General features: G+C 41.2%; 1 protein-coding gene across 2 annotated transcripts in view; it reads left to right on the top strand.

The window, feature by feature from the left end:
- SRBD1 (S1 RNA binding domain 1) overlaps window positions 1–23,112 on the top strand; it is a 176,504-nt gene that overhangs the window by 65,429 nt on the left and 87,963 nt on the right. For both annotated transcript variants that reach the window (XM_083494251.1, XM_083494250.1), the window contains one exon: window positions 3,271–3,362. In XM_083494251.1, coding sequence (XP_083350377.1) covers window positions 3,271–3,362 — 92 coding nt within the window. The remainder of the gene's footprint in view (window positions 1–3,270; window positions 3,363–23,112) is intronic.

Below are 23,112 nucleotides of genomic sequence, written 5' to 3'. Positions count from 1 at the left end.
ATCTGTAAATTTTTAAATACATTGTATGCTTTGCTTGAGAGCATACTCCATTTGTATCTGATATCATTTAAGTATTTTTTGCATATGTAAAAAAAAGGCATGCAAATCTTGCAAATGCATTTTTCCACAGAAGTGCTTCTTCCCTTTTCTGACTCTGTTATTTTCTTTACTTTTAAGCAATCTATTTCTCCAGTATCCTTTATTTAGAAGAGGGTAGTTTTCCTTGTGCTGTTCAGCAAGGTTAGCTCCAGGAGCAAAATAATCAGTGTTCACTGATCTAATAAATGATTTAAAATATTCATGGTTGAAAATCAATAAGATACCGGTTATCTTTGGATACCTGTTAAGTTGCTTTTTATGTCATTAATGAATAAATAAAAATTACTTCCAGACGACGGTCTTGAGAAAATCCAGGCATCGTGTCATTGTGTAGATTTCCAATCCTATTCTTATGCTACTGTGAAGTAAAATGTGTTTAACTTGGACGGTATTTTAATGTGGTTTATTTAAGAGACAAAATACACATTTGAAAATGTTTGCAGTCGTGTCCAAGTATAATTGACAAGAGTCTTGAGATAAATTACTAGGGAGGCAATTCCTCTTGTGCGTCCTAAGGAATATGATTTAAAACTTTTGTCTGCAAAACTTTTGGCATTATTACCTGACCTCAGTCAAGTCTATATATACACACTGAATTTCAGCTAGAATAAGTAACCAGCAGTTTTAGCAATCTGGAGCATTTTCAAATGAGACTCCAAAAACTCATTTTTGTCTGGGAAAGTGTTGCTTATAAATGCCATTAATGATGAATGGAATGCTGAAAAACGACTTTTTGAAACAGAATAAATATGTTTCAGTTTGGGCTTTTCTTTTGTATTGGAGTCTTGAAAATGTTAGAGAAGTGATTTAAAAGCAAATTCGCTTCTAAGAAAACTAACCATCCACCTACTACTAAAGTTAATTCTCCCCTTCCCTCCCTCTCCATTTTTCAAACGTGTGAATCAGAGGAGGAGACTTGCATTCTCAAGTTGCGTTGTTAGCGATCTGTGTTATAATTCAGAGCATTCTGAAAGTGTGTTAATTGGTCTGGTTCCTGCCTGCCTTTCCGGCCAGGTACACCCACGTAATAAAAAGGTAAAGGTAAAGGTACCCCTGCCCGTATGGGCCAGTCGTGTCCAACTCTGGGGTTGTGCGCCCATCTCGCTTAAGAGGCCGGGAGCCAGCGCTGTCCGGAGACACTTCTGGGTCACGTGGCCAGCGTGACGAAGCTGCACTGGTGAGCCAGGACCAGTGACACACACAGAAACGCCGTTTACCTTCCCGCTATAAAGTGGTACCTATTTATCTACTTGCACTTGGGGGTGCTTTTGAACTGCTAGGTGGGCAGGAGCTGGGACCGAACAACGGGAGCTCACCCCGCCGCGGGGATTCGAACCGCCGACCATACGATCAGCAAGTCCTAGGCGCTGAGGTTTTATCCACTGCGCCACCCGCGTCCCACCCATGTAATACCTCCATCCTAAAGCTAGTAGAGTTACCCACACATTTGTTGGTGGGGTGGGGCTCTTGATCATTATTTACTTACTTCTCAAAGCTTCCTTCTCCATAAGTGATTTCTTGGCAACTTCCGCAGCTGTATGGAACTCGGACTTTGAATATATGAATAAAATTGAGCCCAATTGCCTCTGACCTGTAGATCTTTAAAGGGACTGGTTCTTTCCTACGAACAGAAATCTCATTGTCTCTCTCAATGTATTCAGTTGGAGGTTTTCGGTAGTAGGTGGGAACGAGTTCCTTTTCTCCCAGCCGATCCTCCCCTCAAGATTTCTCCGTTGGCCTGGTTCAAATACCATACAGCCTTGATCGCTATTTCAGTTCACCTTCATATCTCATTCTGATTCAAACTTTGGGGACATTTGAAGTGTGCCTAAGCAAAGGAAAGGTGATACTTCTGCCTTTGGGGGACTGGCAACTTCAGGTTTTAAAGCTGGCCTTGTATGTGATGTTGTGATGCTGCTACTTTTCAGAGAAGACAGCTGTGGGTGTGGATGCGGGAGAACCCTGGTGCTCTCTGTTAAGTCAGGATAGGAACAAAAATGATAGGTTTTATTCCAATCTTGCGAGCTGGTTTTGTGCTTTATATTTAGGAACGCAGAAAAATGCATGTATAGGAGTGTGTGAGAGAGGGAGGGGTAAGTAGCCCCACACTGAACTGGTGTGTGTGTGTTATTTTTGCATTTGAATCTCAACTGACTTGAATAAAATTTCCAGGGCCACTTTTCATAATACACAGAACCATGTACAAATATTAATTAAGTGCAAAATAAAAAGGAGATAATTATGTGTCTGCTGTTTCACAGAAATGTGTAATAAATCAGTGTGCCCCTCAAATGCACCCGGACTCTGAAGAGAAGTAGCTGACATTATATATTTTGCTTTATTTAGTAAAGCTGCTTTCGAGATTCGGGGGCAGGGGGGGGGGAGAGAGAAAGACTGTTGACAACACTCCAGTCGGCTGTAATTTCCGATTTATAATTTTAGAAAAAATATGTTGCAATTAGGAACAGAGTGGTTCTAGTTCTGGTGAGCGGGCCGTGTTATGTCTCATTACTTGTGTTATCTTAGCTTTTTATAAAATGTGCCCTAAATAAAGTTTATAGTGGAAAGAAAGAAAAATAGTTTTAGCAATTAGTGATTTCCAGTTTTGCAAAGTTCTTTACAACTCTATATCTCATTCAGTTGCGTATGCAGATGCTTTTATGACAGATACACACATTTTTATACGTGTTCAGAATGCCTTTTGTGAAATAACAATTGGTGTGAGGAGTACAAAGCCCAGTGTAAAAGATAGGATGCAGTCTTTCACAAGCTCTGTTGAAAACAGTGGAGCGTGTTCGTATGTAAACAGCCTAAGATGGAGAAGGGAGATACAATTTTCAGATGGGAGGGGGAAGAAAAATAAGAATCCAACAGCACTTTTTCATTTACCTGTGACATATTGAAATCAAAGGAAAAGGTGGCGTGGGTGAGAGCTGATGTGGAATATTACAGCTCCTAAATTTTTGAAATAAATCTCTTATATTTCAGTTCAAGAATGTGTGTTTAGGATCACAGCCCAAGATCACACAAAACTGTACTTTCATATAATGGATGATGCAGATTTTACAAGCGTTGAGCCTGTACCTTTATATTTTGTGTACCCATTATTAAGATTTTTAAAAAATGTATTTTGCGTTGCAAGGTTTTAATGATTTGCTTTCTGTTTTGCAGCATTACCAACGAAGCAGGCGCCTCGATATACAGTGTTAGTCCAGAAGCTACCAAGGAGATGCCTGATTTAGATCCTAACCTACGAAGTGCAGGTAATTATTGGCTACTTCAGTATTTTCATGACACTCATAATGTATATATATGTACAACCACTTAAATAAGAGAAGATAATATTACTGTTGCCACCCTTAACTCTTCATGAATTTCCTTTCATTATTTCTTTTCATCATCCTTGAAACAAATTATAAATTGAGAACTCTGCTTGCTGTAAATATGTAAATACTGTGATGACCTACTTGTTGCCTAGGATTGAGCCATATAATTGGGATTCATGTCTCCCTCATATTTACATGATAGGAAACCAGCAGATTTTTTTGTTTATTTAATGCCATATGTATTATACTTACTGCCACGGGCATGTGACATATCGACTAATATATCTAATATGCTTGAAAAGGCTGTATCTTGATAATTTGGTATCTGCTTCTTTGGTAGAAATAGCTCCAATAGGGAAATTAAACGAGGAATAACTGAATGTGATAGCTTTTACATAATTTATCTCTCTCTGGCTGTATTCGGGCATAAGATTAAACCTTGGTTTAACACTACAGAAATGTACTCATCTTCCTCATGCTCACTTATTCACCCTGCGTGTCTATCTTCTTGTCTTACGTGGCCAAGAGGAAGAATTTAGAAACTTTAAATAACCACAATATCTTGTTTCGTCTGAACTGGAGATTGTGGTTAAATGCTAACTATGGTTAATTTCAAAAGAAGCCAACTTCAAACCATGGGCAATGAAGCCAGCTTGTTGAAATTAACTATAGTTAGTGTTTAACCACAAGCCCAGTTAGGACTAAATGACAAACAGAGTTCATTAAAAGCAAAATATTCCAAATATTTGTCTCTTATGAATAGGTGGGAGGGGCTCACCCGCGTAGTGCTAAACCGTGGTTTAGTGTTACGTCCAAACACATTCTCCCTGGATAAAGAAACCTGTTTCTCATTGCAGGGGGTATCAAAATTGCAAAGGTACTTCCAGAAGTTATAGGATATTGGTAAACACATTCTTTTTCTAAAAAGGGGACATTTTACCCTTCCATCATAACAGTGGCCAGCATAAACAAGCCCAGACAGAGATGGACTGTGGGAGTTGCAAGCCATCTCAGCTAGGCATACTGAGAAGTGCTTTATACTGGCTGTATGTGGGAATGTCTCATTAACAATAATTTAACAGTCTTTGTAAAGGGAAAGTGGTGGTTTCCAGTGGTGACCTGAAACATATCTGTACTTGCATAATACGAACTATGTTTACTGCTAGTGATGTTTGAAGAACTTAATTTCTATGAATATTGATGCAAATTGACCAGACCTGTACTTCCCAGATTAGTGTGCAGAACAGGATAATGCTATCCTTTGAATTTTTCATTTCCCCAAATTTTTTTGATACACTTTTGGGCTAAAAAAGTAAAGTACCAAAATGCATTGAAATTCATATTTTAGAATAAAATACATCTAGAAGTGTGAGCATTGAGCTACAATATGTTCTTTAACGTGAATTTGTGATAAATGCATATTATTATTATTGATTATTCATACCACCCTTCATCAAAAGATCTCAGATTTAAATATGATTTAAATATGAGATTTAAATATGAACTTTCCTCTTTGTGTGGTTTTCTTAAAATAATAATAATAATTTAAAAAACAGGTTAATGCAGAAGCTAAACTTTGTAGACTTAGGTAAGAACACTTGGAAAATTGATTCAGACTAGAAATTAACTGATCTGTCCATTCTTGAGTACTTCAGCTGAAAAACGTAATAATAATTTTGGGAACTTTTGGCTTTTCACGTGTTTAATTTTGTGTCCATTATAATGCCTTTAGATTGTTTCTAAACCAAACAAATACTTAGAACACAAAAAGTTAATCTATATATTTTTAACGTTAATACCGTCAAATAGGTTCATCAAATAGGTTCCTGCTGATCTTTTATTTCTGATTTCTCTCCTCATCAGACTTTGTGCTTCTCATTCATCGCTTGCCAGAATCTAGCATGTTTCTTCCTTTGTCTCACATCTCTGTGCTTTTTCTTTTAATTTCTCCTTATCTATAGAAACATTTACCAGCCAATATTTATTCAATAAATTCTTCTCTTTTTAAAGAAACCCTAACCCTTAACTTTCTTTTAATTGAACTGCAATGTCCACTCTATTTTATTGAAAGATTTTGCTTCCATCTCCTCCAGTTGTGAGTTTCAATTCCATGTTATTTTGACTAACTTGCTCTTTATGTGAAATAGGCTGGGCCTTTGCTGTTTGTTCAGCACCCGGAATCTTCAAAAATCAATACTGTATTTCCTCAAAAATAGAGATGTGCAGAGTGTTTTGTCAAGTGGGTGGGGGGCAAAATATGAATAAATAGCAACTGCACGTGTGCAAAGCTTGGCAGGTTGCAATTCAAGGATGAGTTCACATGACCAGCTACGGTCTGGTTTGGAGAGCCACGTAGAATGTAGTCCTGTGATAGTTCCTGAGGTGATGGTTGAGAACCTCCAGCTCTGTTCATCCATCCCCTCCCTTAGTAGTAGTAGCAGCAGCAATAATAATAATAATAATAATAATAATAAATAAAAAATAGTAAGGTAAAAGTAAAGGGACCCCTGACCATTAGGTCCAGTCGTGGATGACTCTGGCGTTGCGGCGCTCATCTCGCTTTACTGGCTGAGGGAGCCAGCGTACAGCTTCTGGGTCATGTGGTCAGCATGACTAAGCCACTTCTGGCAAACCAGAGCAGCTCACGGAAATGCTGTTTACCTTCCCGCTGGAGCGGTACCTATTTATCTACCTGCACTTCATGCTTTCAAACTGCTAGGTTGGCAGGAGCAGGGACCGAGCAACGGGAGCTCACCCAGTCGCGGGGATTCAAACCGCCGACCTTCTGATTGGCAAACCCTAGGCTCAGTAGTTTAGACCACAGCGCCACCCGCATCCCTATAATAATATTAATATGTAAGTAAGTAAGTAAGTAAGTAAGTAAGTAAGTAAGTAAGTAAGTAATAATAAGTTATTATTTATACCCTGCCCATGTGGCTGGGTTTTCCCAGCCACTCTGGGCGGCTCCCATCAGAAAACATTAAAAACACAATAAAAGATCAAACATTAAAAACTTCGCTTAACAGGACTGCCTTCAGATTTCTCCTAAAAGTCAGATAGTTGTTTATTTCCTTAACATCTGATGGAAGGGAGTTCCACAGGGAGGGCATCACTACTGAGAAGGCCGTCTTGCTTCTACTGCCTACTGCTGCCGTCAGCTCTCCTGACCTGTGGGCACAGGGCAGTCTTCAGAAAGACCATTCTCTATGCTTTCTTCTCCAGTTTTCGGGGAGGAAGGACAAACTTATTCCTTACCTCCTTCACTTTGCTAGGATCCATGGGTTGCAACCAGCTAAGCCCGGCATGGAGAGCCTGCAGCTTGTTGACCTAATTACCGTATTTTTTGCTCTATAGGATGCACCCGGCCATAAGACGTACCTAGTTTTAGAAGGGGAGAACAAGGAAAAAAAATCTCTCCCTCTCTGTGCAGCACCCCTTCAGCGAAGCGGCAGGAAAAACTGAGCCCCTTCCATTTCTCCTCCCGCTTCACTGAAGGGGCGCTGCGCAGAGAGGGAAAGCTGCGCAGCGCCTCTCCAGCGAAGCAAAGCCAGGAGAGCTCCGGAGGCTTTGCATTGTTTTCGCTGAAGCCATGGAGCCTGCATTTGCTCCATAAGACGCACACACATTTCCCCTTAATTTTTGGAGGGGAAAAAGGGCGTCTTATAGAGCAAAAAATACGGTAGACCCCGTACAGCTCCTGCTTTGGCCTGCGAGGCCATTTCCCCAAAGCACACCTACCTGATGCTATATGTGCCTAATTACAGTGCACGGTCGGGAGGCTTAATGTGTACTCTCATTTGGTCATTGAAAAAGGAGTCTTGCTCTCACCTCTGGTCAGCTGTCTGTCGGTTAGAGCAAGCCCACTGGTATCAGCTGCCTTACAGAGTTTCTACAGGGAACCCCATAGGGCAACTGACGCCTTCAGAAAGTGGAGCTTGGACTCTGCACCTATCCAATGATAGGTGGTCAATTCAAGTCCTCTGGGATTGGCTTTGCTACTCCGTTCCCCGGTCCAAAGCCTACACAGTCAGACTCAAAGAAGACTCTCTGAAATTGATGGACCTACGTTAGTCATACCCATTGGTCTACTCTGAGTAGGACTTCGTTGGATTCAGCCTCGTGACTCCAGGTTGAGGCTGCATGCTCTCACCATGTCAGACATTACACTTTGCTCTCTTTCCCAGCGGCTGCATATATTCCAGGCAAAAGGTAGATGGACAGAGTTGAACGTGCATCCCAAAAATGGCACCAGCCAATCCGGCCCCTTGTAGCCTCAGGTGGCAGAAGTAGAACTGGTGGCAGCACTTGGGGTGTCCATAAGGGCTGAACATTGACACACACACACACACACACACACACGGGAGGCCTGTAATTTCTTGCCCTCTGCAAGAATGCAATTTCCAGTTACAAATTTCATCATTGCGTTTGCAGACAAATGTTGATTTGAAAAAGCCCTGAACTTAATACTATATGCAAGTAATAATAGAATCTGTTCAAGTTGCTTAGAAGCCTATAATGAATAAAATGTTCATACATAGTTAGGGGGGCATTAAATGCCTGCCTCTCAGGAAAAGTGACAGCACTTGGCGGGTCATCATGTAGGTTTAGCGAGATGTCTAGTCTGGTGAGATTAGTTTCTGTGGTGATTTTGTTTTTTTCTTGTTTACTGGATCTCCACTTTGGTTTGGTAGGCCACGAGGTCACACTTAAATCAAGGAAATCTGACTTTTTCTCTTTTCGTTTTAATTGTGTTAATCGACGTCAAGTTCTGTGCCGGCGTGATTTAGTTCAGTACATTGAAACAACGACAGCAGCTGACAGCTGCATGATGAAGTGTGACATTTGGAATTAAAATAAAAGGTTTTGCAGGCGTTGCACAAGATAGCTGTGATCCTAACCCGGTTTGCCACTTTAGCATTTCACTCAGTACAAAATAAGATAGTGAGGAGCAAGGGAGAATTAATCTGACAAAATAAAGTGAAGAGACCTGTATCTGCTAATAAAGAGTAGTTATATAAACTCAGTCAGAGGAGGCTTTTGTAAAATGAAGTTGTGCACTGTTTGGTAGCCTTTTTAGATCTATCATTCTGATTCTGACAATCTATAATTCTGATTCCGGTGATCTGTAATCTCTGGTAAAAGCTGCCTCTGCTTCTGTTCAGCATAGCATATATATTTTTTAATGAAACCCACCAAAATCCAATTGTCTCAGCAAAAGGGGAAAGGGTTCTTTGTTGATTGGTTCATTGGCTGTTGTATATTTCAGCCAAATAAGATTGCTCTTATTGCTATTTTGAATGTAGGGAGCTGATGCAGAGAGATAGTGAATTGCCCCAGGTCAGCTCAGGTAGCGGGTGATGGCCTACATTGGTCCATGTAGCCCAGTAATGGTCTGGAGCAATTGGCAACATTTATTCAGATGGGTGGCTTCCTCCCGCCCCCTAGTTCTCCCTGCAAGACTAGATTAGATCATGGGCTGAGTGGATTGCAACCCAGGGCCTGCTGTCTCAAGGGGCCACTAGTGTTCTAGGCCACCTTCAAAATATGATGATCTATAATTCTTACAGCACAGGTGTGTTTGCCTGTTTCTGCTGTGCCTTACCTATATGTTGTTGTTGTTTAGTCGTTTTGTCGTGTCCGACTCTTTGTGACCCCATGAACCAGAGCACGCTAGGCACTCCTGTCTTCCACTGCCTCCCACAGTTTGGTCAAACTTATGCTGGTAGCTTCGAGAACACTGTCCAACCATCTCGTCCTCTGTCGTCCCCTTCTCCTTGTGTCCTCCATCTTTCCCAACATCAGGGTCTTTTCGAGGGAGTCTTCTCTTCTCATGAGGTGGCCAAAGTATTGGAGCCTCAGCTTCACGATCTGTCCTTCCAGTGAGCACTCAGGGCTGATTTCCTTAAGAATGGGATAGAAACCTATATTATAAAACACTTGAACAAAGTATTCTCCAAATGGGTGCACAGATAAAATTATAGATAAAATGCAGCTAAAATACAGAATCAGAAGAAAAACAGATATTCATAAGGTTGCCTGCATTAAAGCAAAGATTTAAAAAAAACCTTAAATCATGTGTCTGCGTAGGATTGCCAAAACTAAAAAAAGTTTTCAGTATTGCGTGTACCTGCCTAGTGCCAAGAGACAGGGAGTTACAAAACATGGGTGCTGTTGCACTAAAGGAATGAGTCCTTGCAAATGCAGAATGGGCATGTGACACTCATCAAAAACATTCAGTAGTCAAATGATGAGCTATTAAGCGATATGTATGCAGGCAGGTGTGAAGCAGGCTCCTTAGAGTTGAATCAGTTAAGATTTTCTGTCCAGCGCTTTTGCTTGAGACTGAGCATACATAAAATTCCTTAGAGATGTTAATTATTTAGCACAAATTCTATTTATTTGGCATTTTGTAGAGTACTGGAAGCAAAGAGGACAAGTCCTCTGCCCCGAGGAGCTTGCAGTCTACATTTTGATAGATGAAGAGCTGGGAAAGGGAAGGGAGGAAAGGGGGAGCCAAGGAGTTCAGTGAGCGATGGTAGGCAACTTCGGCTTGATGGATGACTATTTTAGTACAGTGTGTATCCCAAATGTTTTTGTTCACAGATTTGTAGACTTCTGAAAAAGAATGAAATCTACCACTAATATGAAATCGCACAGATGAGTGTGTCATAATCCAGAGCAGCTGTTTGAGAGAAGGAAGGAAAGGAATTCCCTCCCCTCTATTGCTTCTGTGTTGCCTTACAAAAAACCTTGACCAGCACATTTCTTCCAGATGCTGGAGAAACACTGGTGATTCTTAATGGCTACTACTTAGAAGCAAAATCAGTTGATTCCTACATGGAAGCAGTTTTACCCACCCTTAAGAATAGAAATGAGACAAGACAGACTTAATTGACTGTTTTTCAGGTAACTGGATTTTAGCTCAGAATTAAAGACATAGTATTCGGAGAGGAGGTGAAAGCTAAGCTTCTGCAATTCATACACCAAGGAAAGATTGCAGAAAAGTGCTTATTGAGCAAATAGCTTCAGAGTCAATCAGCCAGACTGCATATTGCAAGAAAGTCCAGGGTATTATTGCTTGGTTCACGGGGTTGTTGTTGTTCATTTTGGTCCCTTTAAGGGTCCCTTGGTGGAAATGAGAGCAAAAATCATTGGCTAAGAAATCCTCTGGGAATTTTTACTGACCACATTGCAACCCAACACAGCACACTCTATACTTATATCTTCCTCAGACAATCCTTTTTGGTGTTGGGATGCAAGGCAGAAATAACCAGTCTTTCTGGACCAGTGGGCACATTGTGAATTTTGAGAGAGAGAGATGGAGGTACTAGTTGCAAAATAGCTGGTATGGGGGTGGGCATGGCACAACACAAAATCAGAGAAATTTGCTTATCATGGGAAGTCAGCAATGCCTTGCTGGTCCAGATTGTGGAGATCACACCACACTAACTCTCCTTTCACAGAAATTGCTTAGAAGATACCTGCCCATTTTGCCCCATAAATTCCTTTCTAGGAGGGCTAGAGACTTAAATTTCCGAAACATGAAAGCAGAGAGTCTGGGGAAGCTGATGAGGTGCACCAGCAACAGCTGGAAAGAAGGCTTGATTGTTAAGCCACTCTTTAAGCTGTAGCCCTGTGAGGAAAATAGGGGTCTTCTAACAGCTCTCAGCACCCTTAACAAATGACATTTCCCAGGATTCTCTGGGGGAAGCCATGACTGTTTAAAAATAGTATGATACTGCTTTAAATGCATAGTACAGATGGTGCCTAAGGCAATTGCAGGAGTTCCTGTGAAACAAGGGAAGCCAACACAGGCCCCTTCAGATGTTGTCAGACAACAGCTCCCATCATCCCTATTTGCCATGCTGTCTGGGGATGATGAGAGCTGGGGTCCACAGTATCTGATGGACACCATGTTGGCTGCCCCTGGTCTAGAGATACTTTCTGTGCGGCATTGTTCAATGTTATATGTGTTTTGGTTCCCTATGACAGGTCAAGCTGCCAAGTTCCTCAGAAATCCCTTGGCGCTATCAAGTTTTGTAAGGGAGCTTCTTGTCTTTAACTCTCCCTTATTTGTGATTTGCCACTGTGTTTCTCTGGACAGCAGCCATTGGGTGCAATCCAGAGAAAGTTAGCAGGCTCAAGTCCCATTGAAATTGATAGGGCTCAAGTGCTTAATAGTGCAATTTCATCTCGCTGATTTCAATGTAATTTAAGCACGCTTGACTTTCCCTGGATTGCCTCCATTGTGCATTGGTGGTACTTTGAAGCATCGCACCAGTTCCATTTCTTAATACGAAAAATAAAAAAAATCTATTTTTTAGAAATAGCAAATGCAATATATCATCTGGGTTGCCATTGCTAACAGAGAGCGTGCTGACTGAGATAGACCCGATCCTGCACAGGCAATTCTTAGGGTTCTTTAAAAACTGTATTACACTGTTCAAATTCCTTTCACAACGAGGGGCAGTGCTGATTTGTATGATAGGCGTGGGAGAAAACATGTTGTCAGAAACAAACAAAAAGCATTCTGAACTAACTTGGCTGTTTGTGTTATACAGACAACCACTGATCAAGTGGTGCATTTGCAGGAGATAAATCCTTTTTGAAATTAATGGGTCTCTTTCTCTCTCTAACCCGAAGCAACTGTGGAAGTGCCAAATCTTGAAAGAATAAGCCTCCTTAAAGCTGAGCTTGGTGATAGCTCTTACAGTGAAATACAATTATTGGGAAGATTGGCTCCGTGCATTTTGCTTGGCACCGGCTACGTTGATTCAGTTCTGTTTTGGGATACCTAGCGTAGTTTCAAAATGTCGCCTTCCCCCCGACTTTTCTTTTTATGCTTCTTTTACCAAGCCTAGCCACTCTGTGTGCTTCATTGCATCAACTCACAGAAAGAAATATAGACAGGCCGCAGTACAAAGATTCCTTCTGACATGGAATAAGATAGGAAAGGGCATTTCCTCTTAACCGACAAGCGCATTTATACTAGCCTATGTCAAAAGAGATCTCCTTAGTATAGCTTGTCTGTATTACTTTTGTAAGTTAGTGCAACGAAGCACAGAGGGACACTTTCATTTTAATTTCCGTTTCACCTATTAAAGCAGAGACTGCACACTTTTTTCTGGTTTTGTTCCTACACTGCGATGCCTTCAAGATGAACTCGCTTTGCTCAAAAGCTAGTCAGAGCAGCCTGGGAGCCTGTGTCCAGCTGCAGAACTGTCTCTTGTCTTGCCATGTGGCAGAAGTTAGTTGTTAGAATGTGCATGGCATAATGTCTCTTCAAGCCAATTTCCCTTGGACTGATTTAGAGTGAAATTGAGGGATGGAGTGTAGTTCAGTGTTAGATTATCGGCTTTGCATGCAGAACGTCCCGGGTTCAATGCAAAATGTCGCCTGAAAAGACTTCTGCTGTAAACCATGGACAGCTACTGCCAGTCAGTGTAGATGATGGACCAATGGCCTGACACAGTAAAAATCTCTCCCATATCCCATGCCCTGATCTCGTGAATTATCCAGTTCCAATTATCTCTGAAGCAAGTCTTCTATTCCTTCCTGAAAGAAAGGCATTTCCATAAGCAAAACATGTATCTACTGCTATTTTCTTTGCTTGCTATGCATCTGGACACTTCTTCATCTATAGTAACCAATTTTTTTAAAAAGATATTTATTAAAGTTTTTTAAAATATAACAATGGAAAAAAATAAAAAATAAAAAGAAACAAAATACAACATAAAAACAGTTAAAAAACAAATAATTTTCCATAATATATCTTCCTTACGCTTATTTCCCCAGACCTCCTCATACCTCCCTTCTTTGTATTCCACTTCAATTTGTTAGTTCAGCAAATCCTTACCATTAAGCTTTTACCCATTTATAAACCTTTTTTTTTCCGTATCTCCTGAAGCATTACAGCTGGAAACCCCTTAGTTTCTATCCAACATCCTTCTAACATTCATTAATTTTACAATATTTCTGTAAATAGTCTTTAAATTTCTTCCAGTCTTCTTTCACCAACTCTTCTCCCTGGTCTCGGATTCTGCCAGTCATTTCTGCCAATTCCATGTAGTCGATCACCTTCATCTGCCATTCTTCCAGAGTGGGTAGATCTTGTGTCTATAGTAACCAATTTTTTAATGGTGCCTGAGATGCAGGAGCAGGTATTCCTCTATGTGTGGGTACAATTGAATGAACTGGACCATTTCAAGCGGCACTGATTTCAAAACGCAGTGATTTCTTTTTTGGTTTCTTAGAATTCCTGATCAATGCTGAGTAGGAGGCTCCTGGTTTTAATTTATTTAAAAGAGCTGTACGTAGATGGTGCTTGTTAATGTACGCTGCATTTCCTTCAGGGAGCGCCAGGCAGCACATATAGTTCTCCTTGCCCTTACTTCATCCTCACAACAACCTTATGCAGTGGATTATACTGAGAGATGTTGATGGCCCCAGGTCACCCAGTGGGCTTCATTGCTAAGTAAAGATATGATCCTGGGTCTCCCTGACCCTAGTCCTGCACTCTAACCACTACCCTGTAGATAATCATGCATAATAGATTTTCACTGCTAGTGCATGCACTGGAAAGCACCTTGCAAAGGGAAAAAATGAAAGCCTTCAAGAGGCAAACTTTGCAATAATTCCTGCATGGAAGTACCTTTCTGCGCAGAATTTGGGCATCTTGTTTGGATGCTGCTGCATCAAGCTGCAACAGTGTGTTTACTGTCCTGCCTCTTATTAGAGTTTGGATGATAATAATAATAATAATAATAATAATAATAATAATAATAATAATAATTTATTTATACCCCGCCCATCTGGCTGGGTTTCCCCAGCCACTCTGGGCGGCTTCCAACACAATATTAAAATACAGTAATGCATCAAACATTAAGAGCTTCCCTAAACAGGGCTGCCTTCAGATGTCATCTAAAAGTCTGGTAGTTGTTGTTCTCTTTGACATCTGGCGGGAGGGTGTTCCACAGGGCAGGTGCCACTACCAAGAAGGCCCTCAGCCTGGTTCCCTGTAACTTGGCTTCTCACAGTGAGGGAACCGCCAGAAGGCCCTCGGAGCTGGACCTCAGTGTCTGGGCAGAACAAAAAATGCCTCTTATCATTCTTAGTCACAGATGCATCTGTCTTTGTGTGTCTCTAGCAATTCTTACCAGCAAACAGGAGCGCAGGAATCTACTGGTTACCCAAGTCAGACCAGTTGGTCCATCTAGCTCAGTACAGTCTGCATTGACAGAGCCAGCAGCCTTTCCATGGTAGGTAACAGAGGACATTACATGTCCTACCTGGAAATGCAAGGGACTGAACTACTTGCAGGAGAGGTAGATGCTCTACCACTGAACTACAGGCCTTCCCCTTGTTTCTTTACTCCTCTCTTTTTGGTGACTCTTTTGGAGACCAGCCCTCCATCTCCAGCAGTTTGTTTTGTGTGTTCCCCTGCAAAATGATTAACTTTCACCACTGCAGTAGGGGGCAGCGCTGGTGTAGACTTACCCTGAATGCGTCTTGGGTTAGAGGTTGGGAAGGTATTCTGCAGGGTGCATCAGAGGTGAGCCTACGTCCCTATGTTTGAATGGAGGTACTAACTATGGGTAAAAGGAGCTGCCTGGATAAGTAAAAGGATGGCTCCTGAGTGAAGGGAAAGAAAAAGAGAGCAAAAGGTCACGCAGCGCAGCTTGGCTTAGCATTGTCAAGTCCCATCTGCTTGTATTCTCTCCACAGGGCAGAATACATTGGATTATTGTACATTCAAAGTTCAGCAAACCACTTGCACTTCCCATTGCAAGAGAATGCCTTTTAGGCATTTGGGGCTTGTTAAGACTTTTAAGACTGTCATGCTACAGGGGCTTATACCCTTGGGTGCTTTTACAGATAGAGATGTACCGTTCAGAGCTGTCACAGTGCCCAGCAAATGGAAGGTAAAGATCGGAGACAATATAATTTCTTTTGACTTTATCTCAGGGAAAGTAAAACCATTTGATGATTAGATGTGTGGGACATAGTGCCTTTATGTCTACTTGAGCTAATTTCTTCGGCTTCTTTAAAAGAGCACTGTTCCCCTTTGGCTGCTTTGGAAGAGAAGGTCACTTTTAGAAAACTTTGCCAGAGAAAAGTCGTACACTTAACGGCGCACTGGAGAGAGGTGGTTTTAAGTGGAAAATACTTGCAGCTAACCACAGAGAGCCAACGTGAATTAACTCGGGATTAGAAACATATTTTAAAAAGGCTACATTATTATTAGTCAGTGTAATATGCTGTCAAGCCTTTTTAGCTCAAGTGTGAAACTAGCTGTTTCTTGGAGAGGATAAGAGGAGATACAGGCCTAATTCGCGTCTTACAATAAACCGTAATGGCTTCTAGCGAACCTGCCAATTTCACTCATTTGGCTCTAACGCAGTAGAAGCAAACCATAAGGCTTAGCCTTACGTCTGAACTGGGGTTTGTGGCATATTTCACCCAAATAAACCATCATAGGCAAAGCAGAAAATCTTAGTTAGAGATCTTAGTTCGTTTGGAGTGAAATAGGCCATAACCCCCAGGTTAGACAGAATGCAGTGACAGGGATAAAAGTTTGTTCCACGCTAGCAAGGAGGAGCAAAGCATACATGATTGGCTTGTTCACAGTAAACTGTTAAATATTGGTTTACTGGGAAGTGCAGACTGGGCCATAGACTGCAAAATGGAGCCATTTTTATTTATTTTGCTAAATAGATAAAGTCTACTGTGGGATGGGCAAGGTTTACTCTGAAGAAGGCAAGATTTATTCTGAGATCCGACTACCTCCTTGACGACAGACCAAACCAATCCTAGAGATCATTAGAGGAGAACCATGAGAACCATGGCTAGCAGATTGCCACCTAGGAATCTCACAGAGATGAGCCTTTTGGGTTTCAGGATATACCTTTGGGAATATGCTCCCAAAATACTACTACTACTACTACTACTACTACTACTACTAATTTTTTATTTATACCCCGCCCTCCCCAGACAAGGCCAGGCTCAGAGCGGCTTACAAGCAATAATAAAAACAAGTTGAATGACTACAACTTAAAAACAAAATTAAAATACAACATGAAAATATTGAAACATTAAAATATTAAAATGTAGCCTCATCGCAGAAGGAGAAGGAAAGGAAAAAAGAAAGAGAGGGGGAAAAAGAGATTTGGGAAGCATTATTTGTTGAACGTTTTAAACATCTCTTAAAAACCCATTTGATTACTCATATCCCGCACAGGTGGTGTTTATATATATATAAACTTTCATTATATTTGTAATATTTTGTGATCTGTGTAAGCTGCTTGGAGATTTTGCTAAAAATGCTGTGTGGTATATAAATTATCTAAATAAATAATGCTAGTTTGGACTCAAAGCACTATGAACAAAATTTTGTTTGCCCAAAATAGCCTTTCACCTTCCTCTTTCAACCCTTTGCACCCTCCAAAACATGTCTCTGAGATTGGAAAGGGCTTCAGGCGTGCTTGTGAAGCGGTGAAAGCAGCTGAAGTTGTGGGTGGGGAGATTTGTAGGGAATCTGTGCACCCTCTCCTTGCATAAGCAGAAATGTTTTCAAGGAGCTCTCTGGATCCAGGTCACTATATTTATTATATAAGCTGCAATGTATATGAGTGAGTTTTGCATCATCAAAACAAGTGTCCGGTTTCTGCCATACTAGAAATACATCAGAGGATATAAAGACTCCATGGAATATTGCAACATATTCAAGTTAGTTGTGATACATTTGTATGTAACAGGGGTGGCTAACCTGTGGACTTCTAGAAAGTGCCGGACTACAACTCCCATCAGCCTGGCCAACATGGCCAGAGCACAGGCATGATGGGAGCTGTAGTCCAACAACATCTGGAGGACCCCAGGTTACAAAGCTAAGTGAGTGAGGCAAGTTTGATAGGGAAGGCTCCCCTCAGACAAATTTAATGGGGAAATAAATGTGAGTCCTGAAGCAAAAACCTGATCCAAGACTCCCGTTGTGAGAGTAGAAAACAAGACTTTTGAACCAAAATATATTGTGACTAAAACTGCATTGCTTTGGAATTTCTGCATTGTTCTAATGATTCTGTTTGTTTGGCAAGGTCTGGTTGGGAAACCACTGAGGTAGCCAAGATGCTGGGAAGAATGAAGGCAGGGTGGGGAAAGGAAAGGAAAGGAGAAAAGTCTGTGTCAGCGTAAAGTTCAGTGGTTTGTCAAAGCTAACTGGTGCCACAAATCCTAGCATTGCACTCAGCCACAAACTGTAGGAACTTGGACAGAATACAGGGAGCATAAGGAAGCTGCCTTAACCCAAATTAGACCATTGGTCCATTTAGCTCAGTATTGTCTACACTGACAGGCAGAGAACTCTCCATACTTATTGAAGATGCCAAGAATTGACCCTGCGACCTTCTGCATGCACAGCAAATGCCCCTCCACTGAGTTTACATCCCCTTCCTGTCTCGAGTGGGTAAATGCTGGATGTAGATTAACATTTCCAGGTGAATTTTGCTGTTGGTTTCTGTCTTGGAGCCTTCTTGTCTTATTGTTTTTATATGCCTGTGTTATGAGTTTCTCACCTTGGGTTTTTTGCATGTTGGCATGTGGTTACCAATAGTTATCAATATTATTAATAGAACACCATAGTTAAGGAATGAGGACATTGGATGGCATGATCTAAATCAATAAAATAAAAGCAGCAGAGGTAGTCCATTGCCCATTGGGATTGACTGGGCAGAAAGCAGAGAGACCAACAGTAGGTGAAGCCAGAACCAATGGCAGGGAGAGCCAACCAATTCTAGTTTTCTCCTCATCCTCCTCGCTGCTGAGTTCTACAAGGGTGACCCTGAAATTAAGGAGGAGGAGACTGAGACGCAGTGCTGCAGCCTGGGCAGGCAGGTGGGGGCTGGCTAAAGGCAGGGTGACACAGGTGGGGCAGTACCCCATTTGCCCTAATGGACCACCCTCCAATGGTAGGAACGGCAAGTGAAACAGTACCATCTGTAAAAGGAAAGTAAGTAAGCCTCCTTAAGAGATACTAAAGCATATATAGAAGTACCGTATTTTTTGCTTCATAAGACTCACTTTTTCCCTCCTAAAAAGTAAGGGGAAATGTGTGTGCGTCTTATGGAGCGAATGCAGGCTGCACAGGTATCCCAGAAGCCAGAACAGCAAGAGGGATTGCTGCTTTCACTGTGCAGCGGTCCCTCTTGCTGTTCTGGTTTCTGAGATTCAGAATATATTTTTTCTTGTTTTCCTCCTCCAAAAATTAGGTGCGTCTTGTGGTCTGGTGCATCTTATAGAGCGAAAAATACGGTAATTTTAAAAGGTTGAACTTGACCCCTAAAATAAATAGCGAGCAGCGCAAATTATTATTATTATTATCTTTTACAAATAATTTTCACATGTTTCACATTTAATGGTGTGTGGCACAATATCCTTTGTTTAAAATGTCCTGAAGTGCTTTTATTACTTTTACAAGCCTCTTCGTGTCTAATATCTCATAAAAAAACCTCGAACAACTGATATAAATGTATTTTCCATTGCAATTTACATTTTTATTCCACAAGGAGAGAATACTACAGAACTAGACTTCCACGACCATTGGAATACTTCACATTGTAGCAACTACCTTAGTCTGCAACGTGATTTCATTGAGGCCATGATATCAGTCTATAGAGCAGAATTCTAGCACCCATTTTTCTGTGTTCTTTTATCTAGATAACAATCAGTAATCTGACTCAAATCAGTACTAAAATCAACAATTAGTTGCAAGGCAGTCATGGAAAATATTGTGGTTAATATTGTTAAATGTTAACGATGGCAAAAATCATTGGGTGGGGAAACACTAAATTCATCTCAGATTAGTTCAGTACTATCTGTGAAAGGATCTCTTGAATTTTTTGGAGGTGGTGGTGGTGATGATGGTTTGGATTCCTTTTGTTCTATGTCTAGCTGGAGTACTGTGCCCAGTCCTGAGCATCACAATTTAAGAAGGATGTTGACAAGCTGGAAGGTGTGCAGAGAAGGATGGCCAAGATTATCAGTTGTCTGGAAACTAAGCCTTATGAGGAACAGTTGAGGGAGCTGGGTATGTTTAGCCTGCAAAAGAGGAGCCTGAGAGGAGATAATGATAGCCATCTTCAAATATCTCAAGGGCTGTCACATGGTAGATGGAGCAAGCTTGTTTTCTTCTCCTCTGGGGGGTAGGACTTGAGCCAATGGCTTCAAGTTACAAGGAGATTCCGACTAAACATCAGGAAGAACTTTCTGACAGTAAGAGCTGTACAGCAGTGGAACAGACTCCCATGAGAAGTGATGGACTCTCCTTGCTTGGAGGTTTTTCAACAGAGGTTGGGTGGCCATCTGTCGTGGATGCTTTAGCTGAAATTCCTGCATTGCAGGGGGTTGGACTAGATTACTCTTAGGGTCCCTTCCAACTCTACAGTTCTATGATTCTATAAGTGTATTTAGGATTACAGCTGTACAGAAAAATGAGATGATATTTTAATTGACACTGGTAATGCAGGCTTTACTTCTGTATTACAGTTTAGCTTTTAGAAATCGAGTCGCATATTGCCCTGCTTATAATTTGTACATTTCCTTTCAGAATTGCTTCATTACCAAGCCAAGGTAATTAAAAATGCTAGTTTTAGTTTTAGCTTTTAAGTAGGTTGTACACATTTGTAGAGTCATGTTTCTTTTCCCCACCCCCCGCTAGCTTACACAATATATTTGCTTATTGTGCTTTTTTAAAGTATTTCCACATTTTATTCATTTTATTAATTCATTCAATTAGTTATTCTAAATCTCCCTTTTTGTTAACAGAAGACTGTCATTTTGTTTTTATAAATCATAGCCATGTTGCAGGTTATCAGTTTTATAGTGTCAGAAGTAATCCACACTCTAATCTTTTCAAAACAAAAACCTGACAACTTTTGCAGAATTGAGTTTTGGATGAAGTACAGCTGTTGAGCAGCTGCTTAAAATAAGTCTCATTTTAACCCCGCCAAGAAGATGTATGAGGAATCAAATTTGTGCCACAAATCCTGCCCTACTGAGAGCAAATTCTCAACACAAAGACTACTGTATATTTTACTGTATCCTTTACTTAGAAGGTGAAATTCAGGTCAACAGGATAGAAATCTCCTGCGGCACAAGAAACCCGAACAATCGATCACTGAGTAAATATTATCGTGGGCAAGCAAAAGCCCCTGAAATCTTACAGATAGGAGGAGAGGGCAGGCTCCATCCCCGGCCTTCATCCTCTTCCCACTTCATCCCTCCTCCACCCATCCTTGAAAATAAGACCACAAAGATTACCAGACTGCAGTTTTTGTATTTATTTATTTTTTAAAAGGAGAAATATTTGCTGGCCTGCTAATAAGCTAATAGTCTGCATTTCCATGCTGGCCATAGAGCAGGGATAGGCAAACGAAGGCCCAGGGGCTGGATCCGGCCCAATCACCTTCTAAATCTGGCCCATGGACGCTCTGGGAATCAAGGTGTTTTCACCTGAGTTGAATGTGTCCTTTTATTTAAAATGCATCTCTAGGTTATTTGTGGCGCATAGGAATTCGTTCTCCCCCCCCAAAAAAAAATATAGTCCGGCTCCCCCCACAAGGTCTGAGGGACAGTGGACCAGCCCCCTGCTGAAAAAGTTTGCTGACCCCTGCCCATAGAGCATGAGAACTTGGGATAGCATCAGTTATCGGGAGTAGGAGATTGGGATGCCTCCCCCAAAAACAGACTGGTGGAGGGAGGGTTGGGCTTCCCGTTGACTGAGGCTACCATGGAAATCAAGTGGTCTGGTGGAGAAGGGACAGAGAGTTCTTTTCCTTTTCTGCTAGTCTACTCACTCGCCTAGGTGGAAGTCCTTGTCTGCTGTGGCGACCGGGTAAGTTTAATATGTTGTTGTTTAGTTGTTTAGTCGTGTCCGACTCTTTGTGACCCCATGGACCAGAGCACGCCAGGCACTCCTGTCTTCCACTGCCTCCCGGTTCGAGAACACTGTCCAACCATCTCGTCCTCTGTCGTCCCCTTCTTCTTGTGCCTTCCATCTTTCCCTCTCAAGTTTAATATGAGGCTGCCTCTATTCCACCACTTTATACAGCAGTTTCCCTCCCCTACCAACACCTGGAGCCATTCTCCTTGCTCTTACTCCTCTCCCCTCATGGACAACAGTACTCATGCTTACAGTACAGCCGTACCTTGGAAGTCAAACGGAATCCGTTCCGCAAGTCTGTTTGGCTTACAAAACGTTCGGAAACCAAAGCGCGGCTTTTGATTGGCTGCAGGAAGGTCCTGCAGCCAATCAGAAGCCGCGGAAGACCCGTCGGACGTTCGGCTTCCAAAAATAGTTCGCAAAACAGAACTGTCACTTCTGGGTTTGGGGTGTTTGGGAGCCAAAAGGTTCGAGAACTAAGCTGTTCAAACATTACATTTCCCCATAGGAATGAATGGCAGACATTTGATTGTGTTGCAGAAAGTAAAGAGATTTAATTTAATATTTGTATTTCACTTTTCCAACAACAATGTTGCACCCAAAGTGGTTCAAAATAGCATAAAAATGAACAAGCATTACAATTACCATAGGGATATCCGGACAGAATAGCATATAAATGAGGCACAAAGCAAACAAATTCATCACACAATTAATACAACTCAATGTAAACTTATAGTGGTTCAAAATGAGAATGCATTCAGACTGACTGTATGACTGCTGTCTTTTGACTGCACTCAATTTTGCACTTACGAATGTAATTTTATTGTTGATTTTATGCTCTTCACTGCCTTGGTATTTCTTCCCTCCATTTTGGTGGTATTGAAATAAATAAATGACACCAGGTGTTTCCAGGTGTTACTGCATACTTAAGTTTTAATTAGAGTCAACCACGTTTACATCATTCTTGTTTCTCATGATTTTATGTGTTTTGTTAATTTGCTTCCCAAATGCAGTGCTTTCATTTTTGGTTGTTTCTTATGTATTTGTAGTCTCTCTCTCTCTCTCTCTCTGTTTCTCGGGGAGGGGGGCATTGTTAATTTTGTTGTTGTGTTACGTTTTTTCGTGTTTTTATACTGTAAATTGCCCTGTGATCCTCTGATGAAGGACAGTATATAAATTTAATTAATAATAATAAAAATAGTAATAATTGATACACATAATAGTTATTTCATATTATCAGGCAGAAATCAGCTTCTTTCAGAAAATAACCTTTCGATTCAGCAATACAAAAACCCAGAAAGTTTGGAAGGAGCTAGAGACAGATTTGTACTTTGTTCATTCCAGGAAACAGCACCAAAGACTGGACCAAAATGATTTTATTTTTTTATTAAAGTAGAAAATAACAGAGCTTCATCTGGCAAGTTGATCTTGGGTTGGGGGTGGGGGAAGTCCAGCAACCTTTTGCTAGAGATATCAGACCCTTTTCCCAGAAATCAGAGGAGCCCGGGGAATTCTCTGGACCTTAGCCACTGAGATCCATTACACTACTTCCTACACAGTCTGTTCTTGAGTTCTGTTCCTTGGTCACTGTGACGAGTGGCAGAATGTCGAAGGAGTAGGGTGGTTTGTTGATAACTTTATAAAGGTTCTTATGGCATAGAATTAATCTCAAACCCAAGAAATAGGTTGAAAAATTCCCATTGCTGTGTTAGATAATGTGCTGAAATCCTTTACCTAAAAGGATGGCAGCTGCAC

The sequence above is a fragment of the Podarcis liolepis genome (genome assembly GCF_965112155.1).
Source record: "Podarcis liolepis genome assembly, chromosome: 3".
Classification (NCBI taxonomy): Eukaryota; Metazoa; Chordata; class Lepidosauria; order Squamata; family Lacertidae; genus Podarcis; species Podarcis liolepis.
Note: the sequence above shows the minus strand (reverse complement) of the source record. Positions and strands in the feature narration are given on the sequence as shown.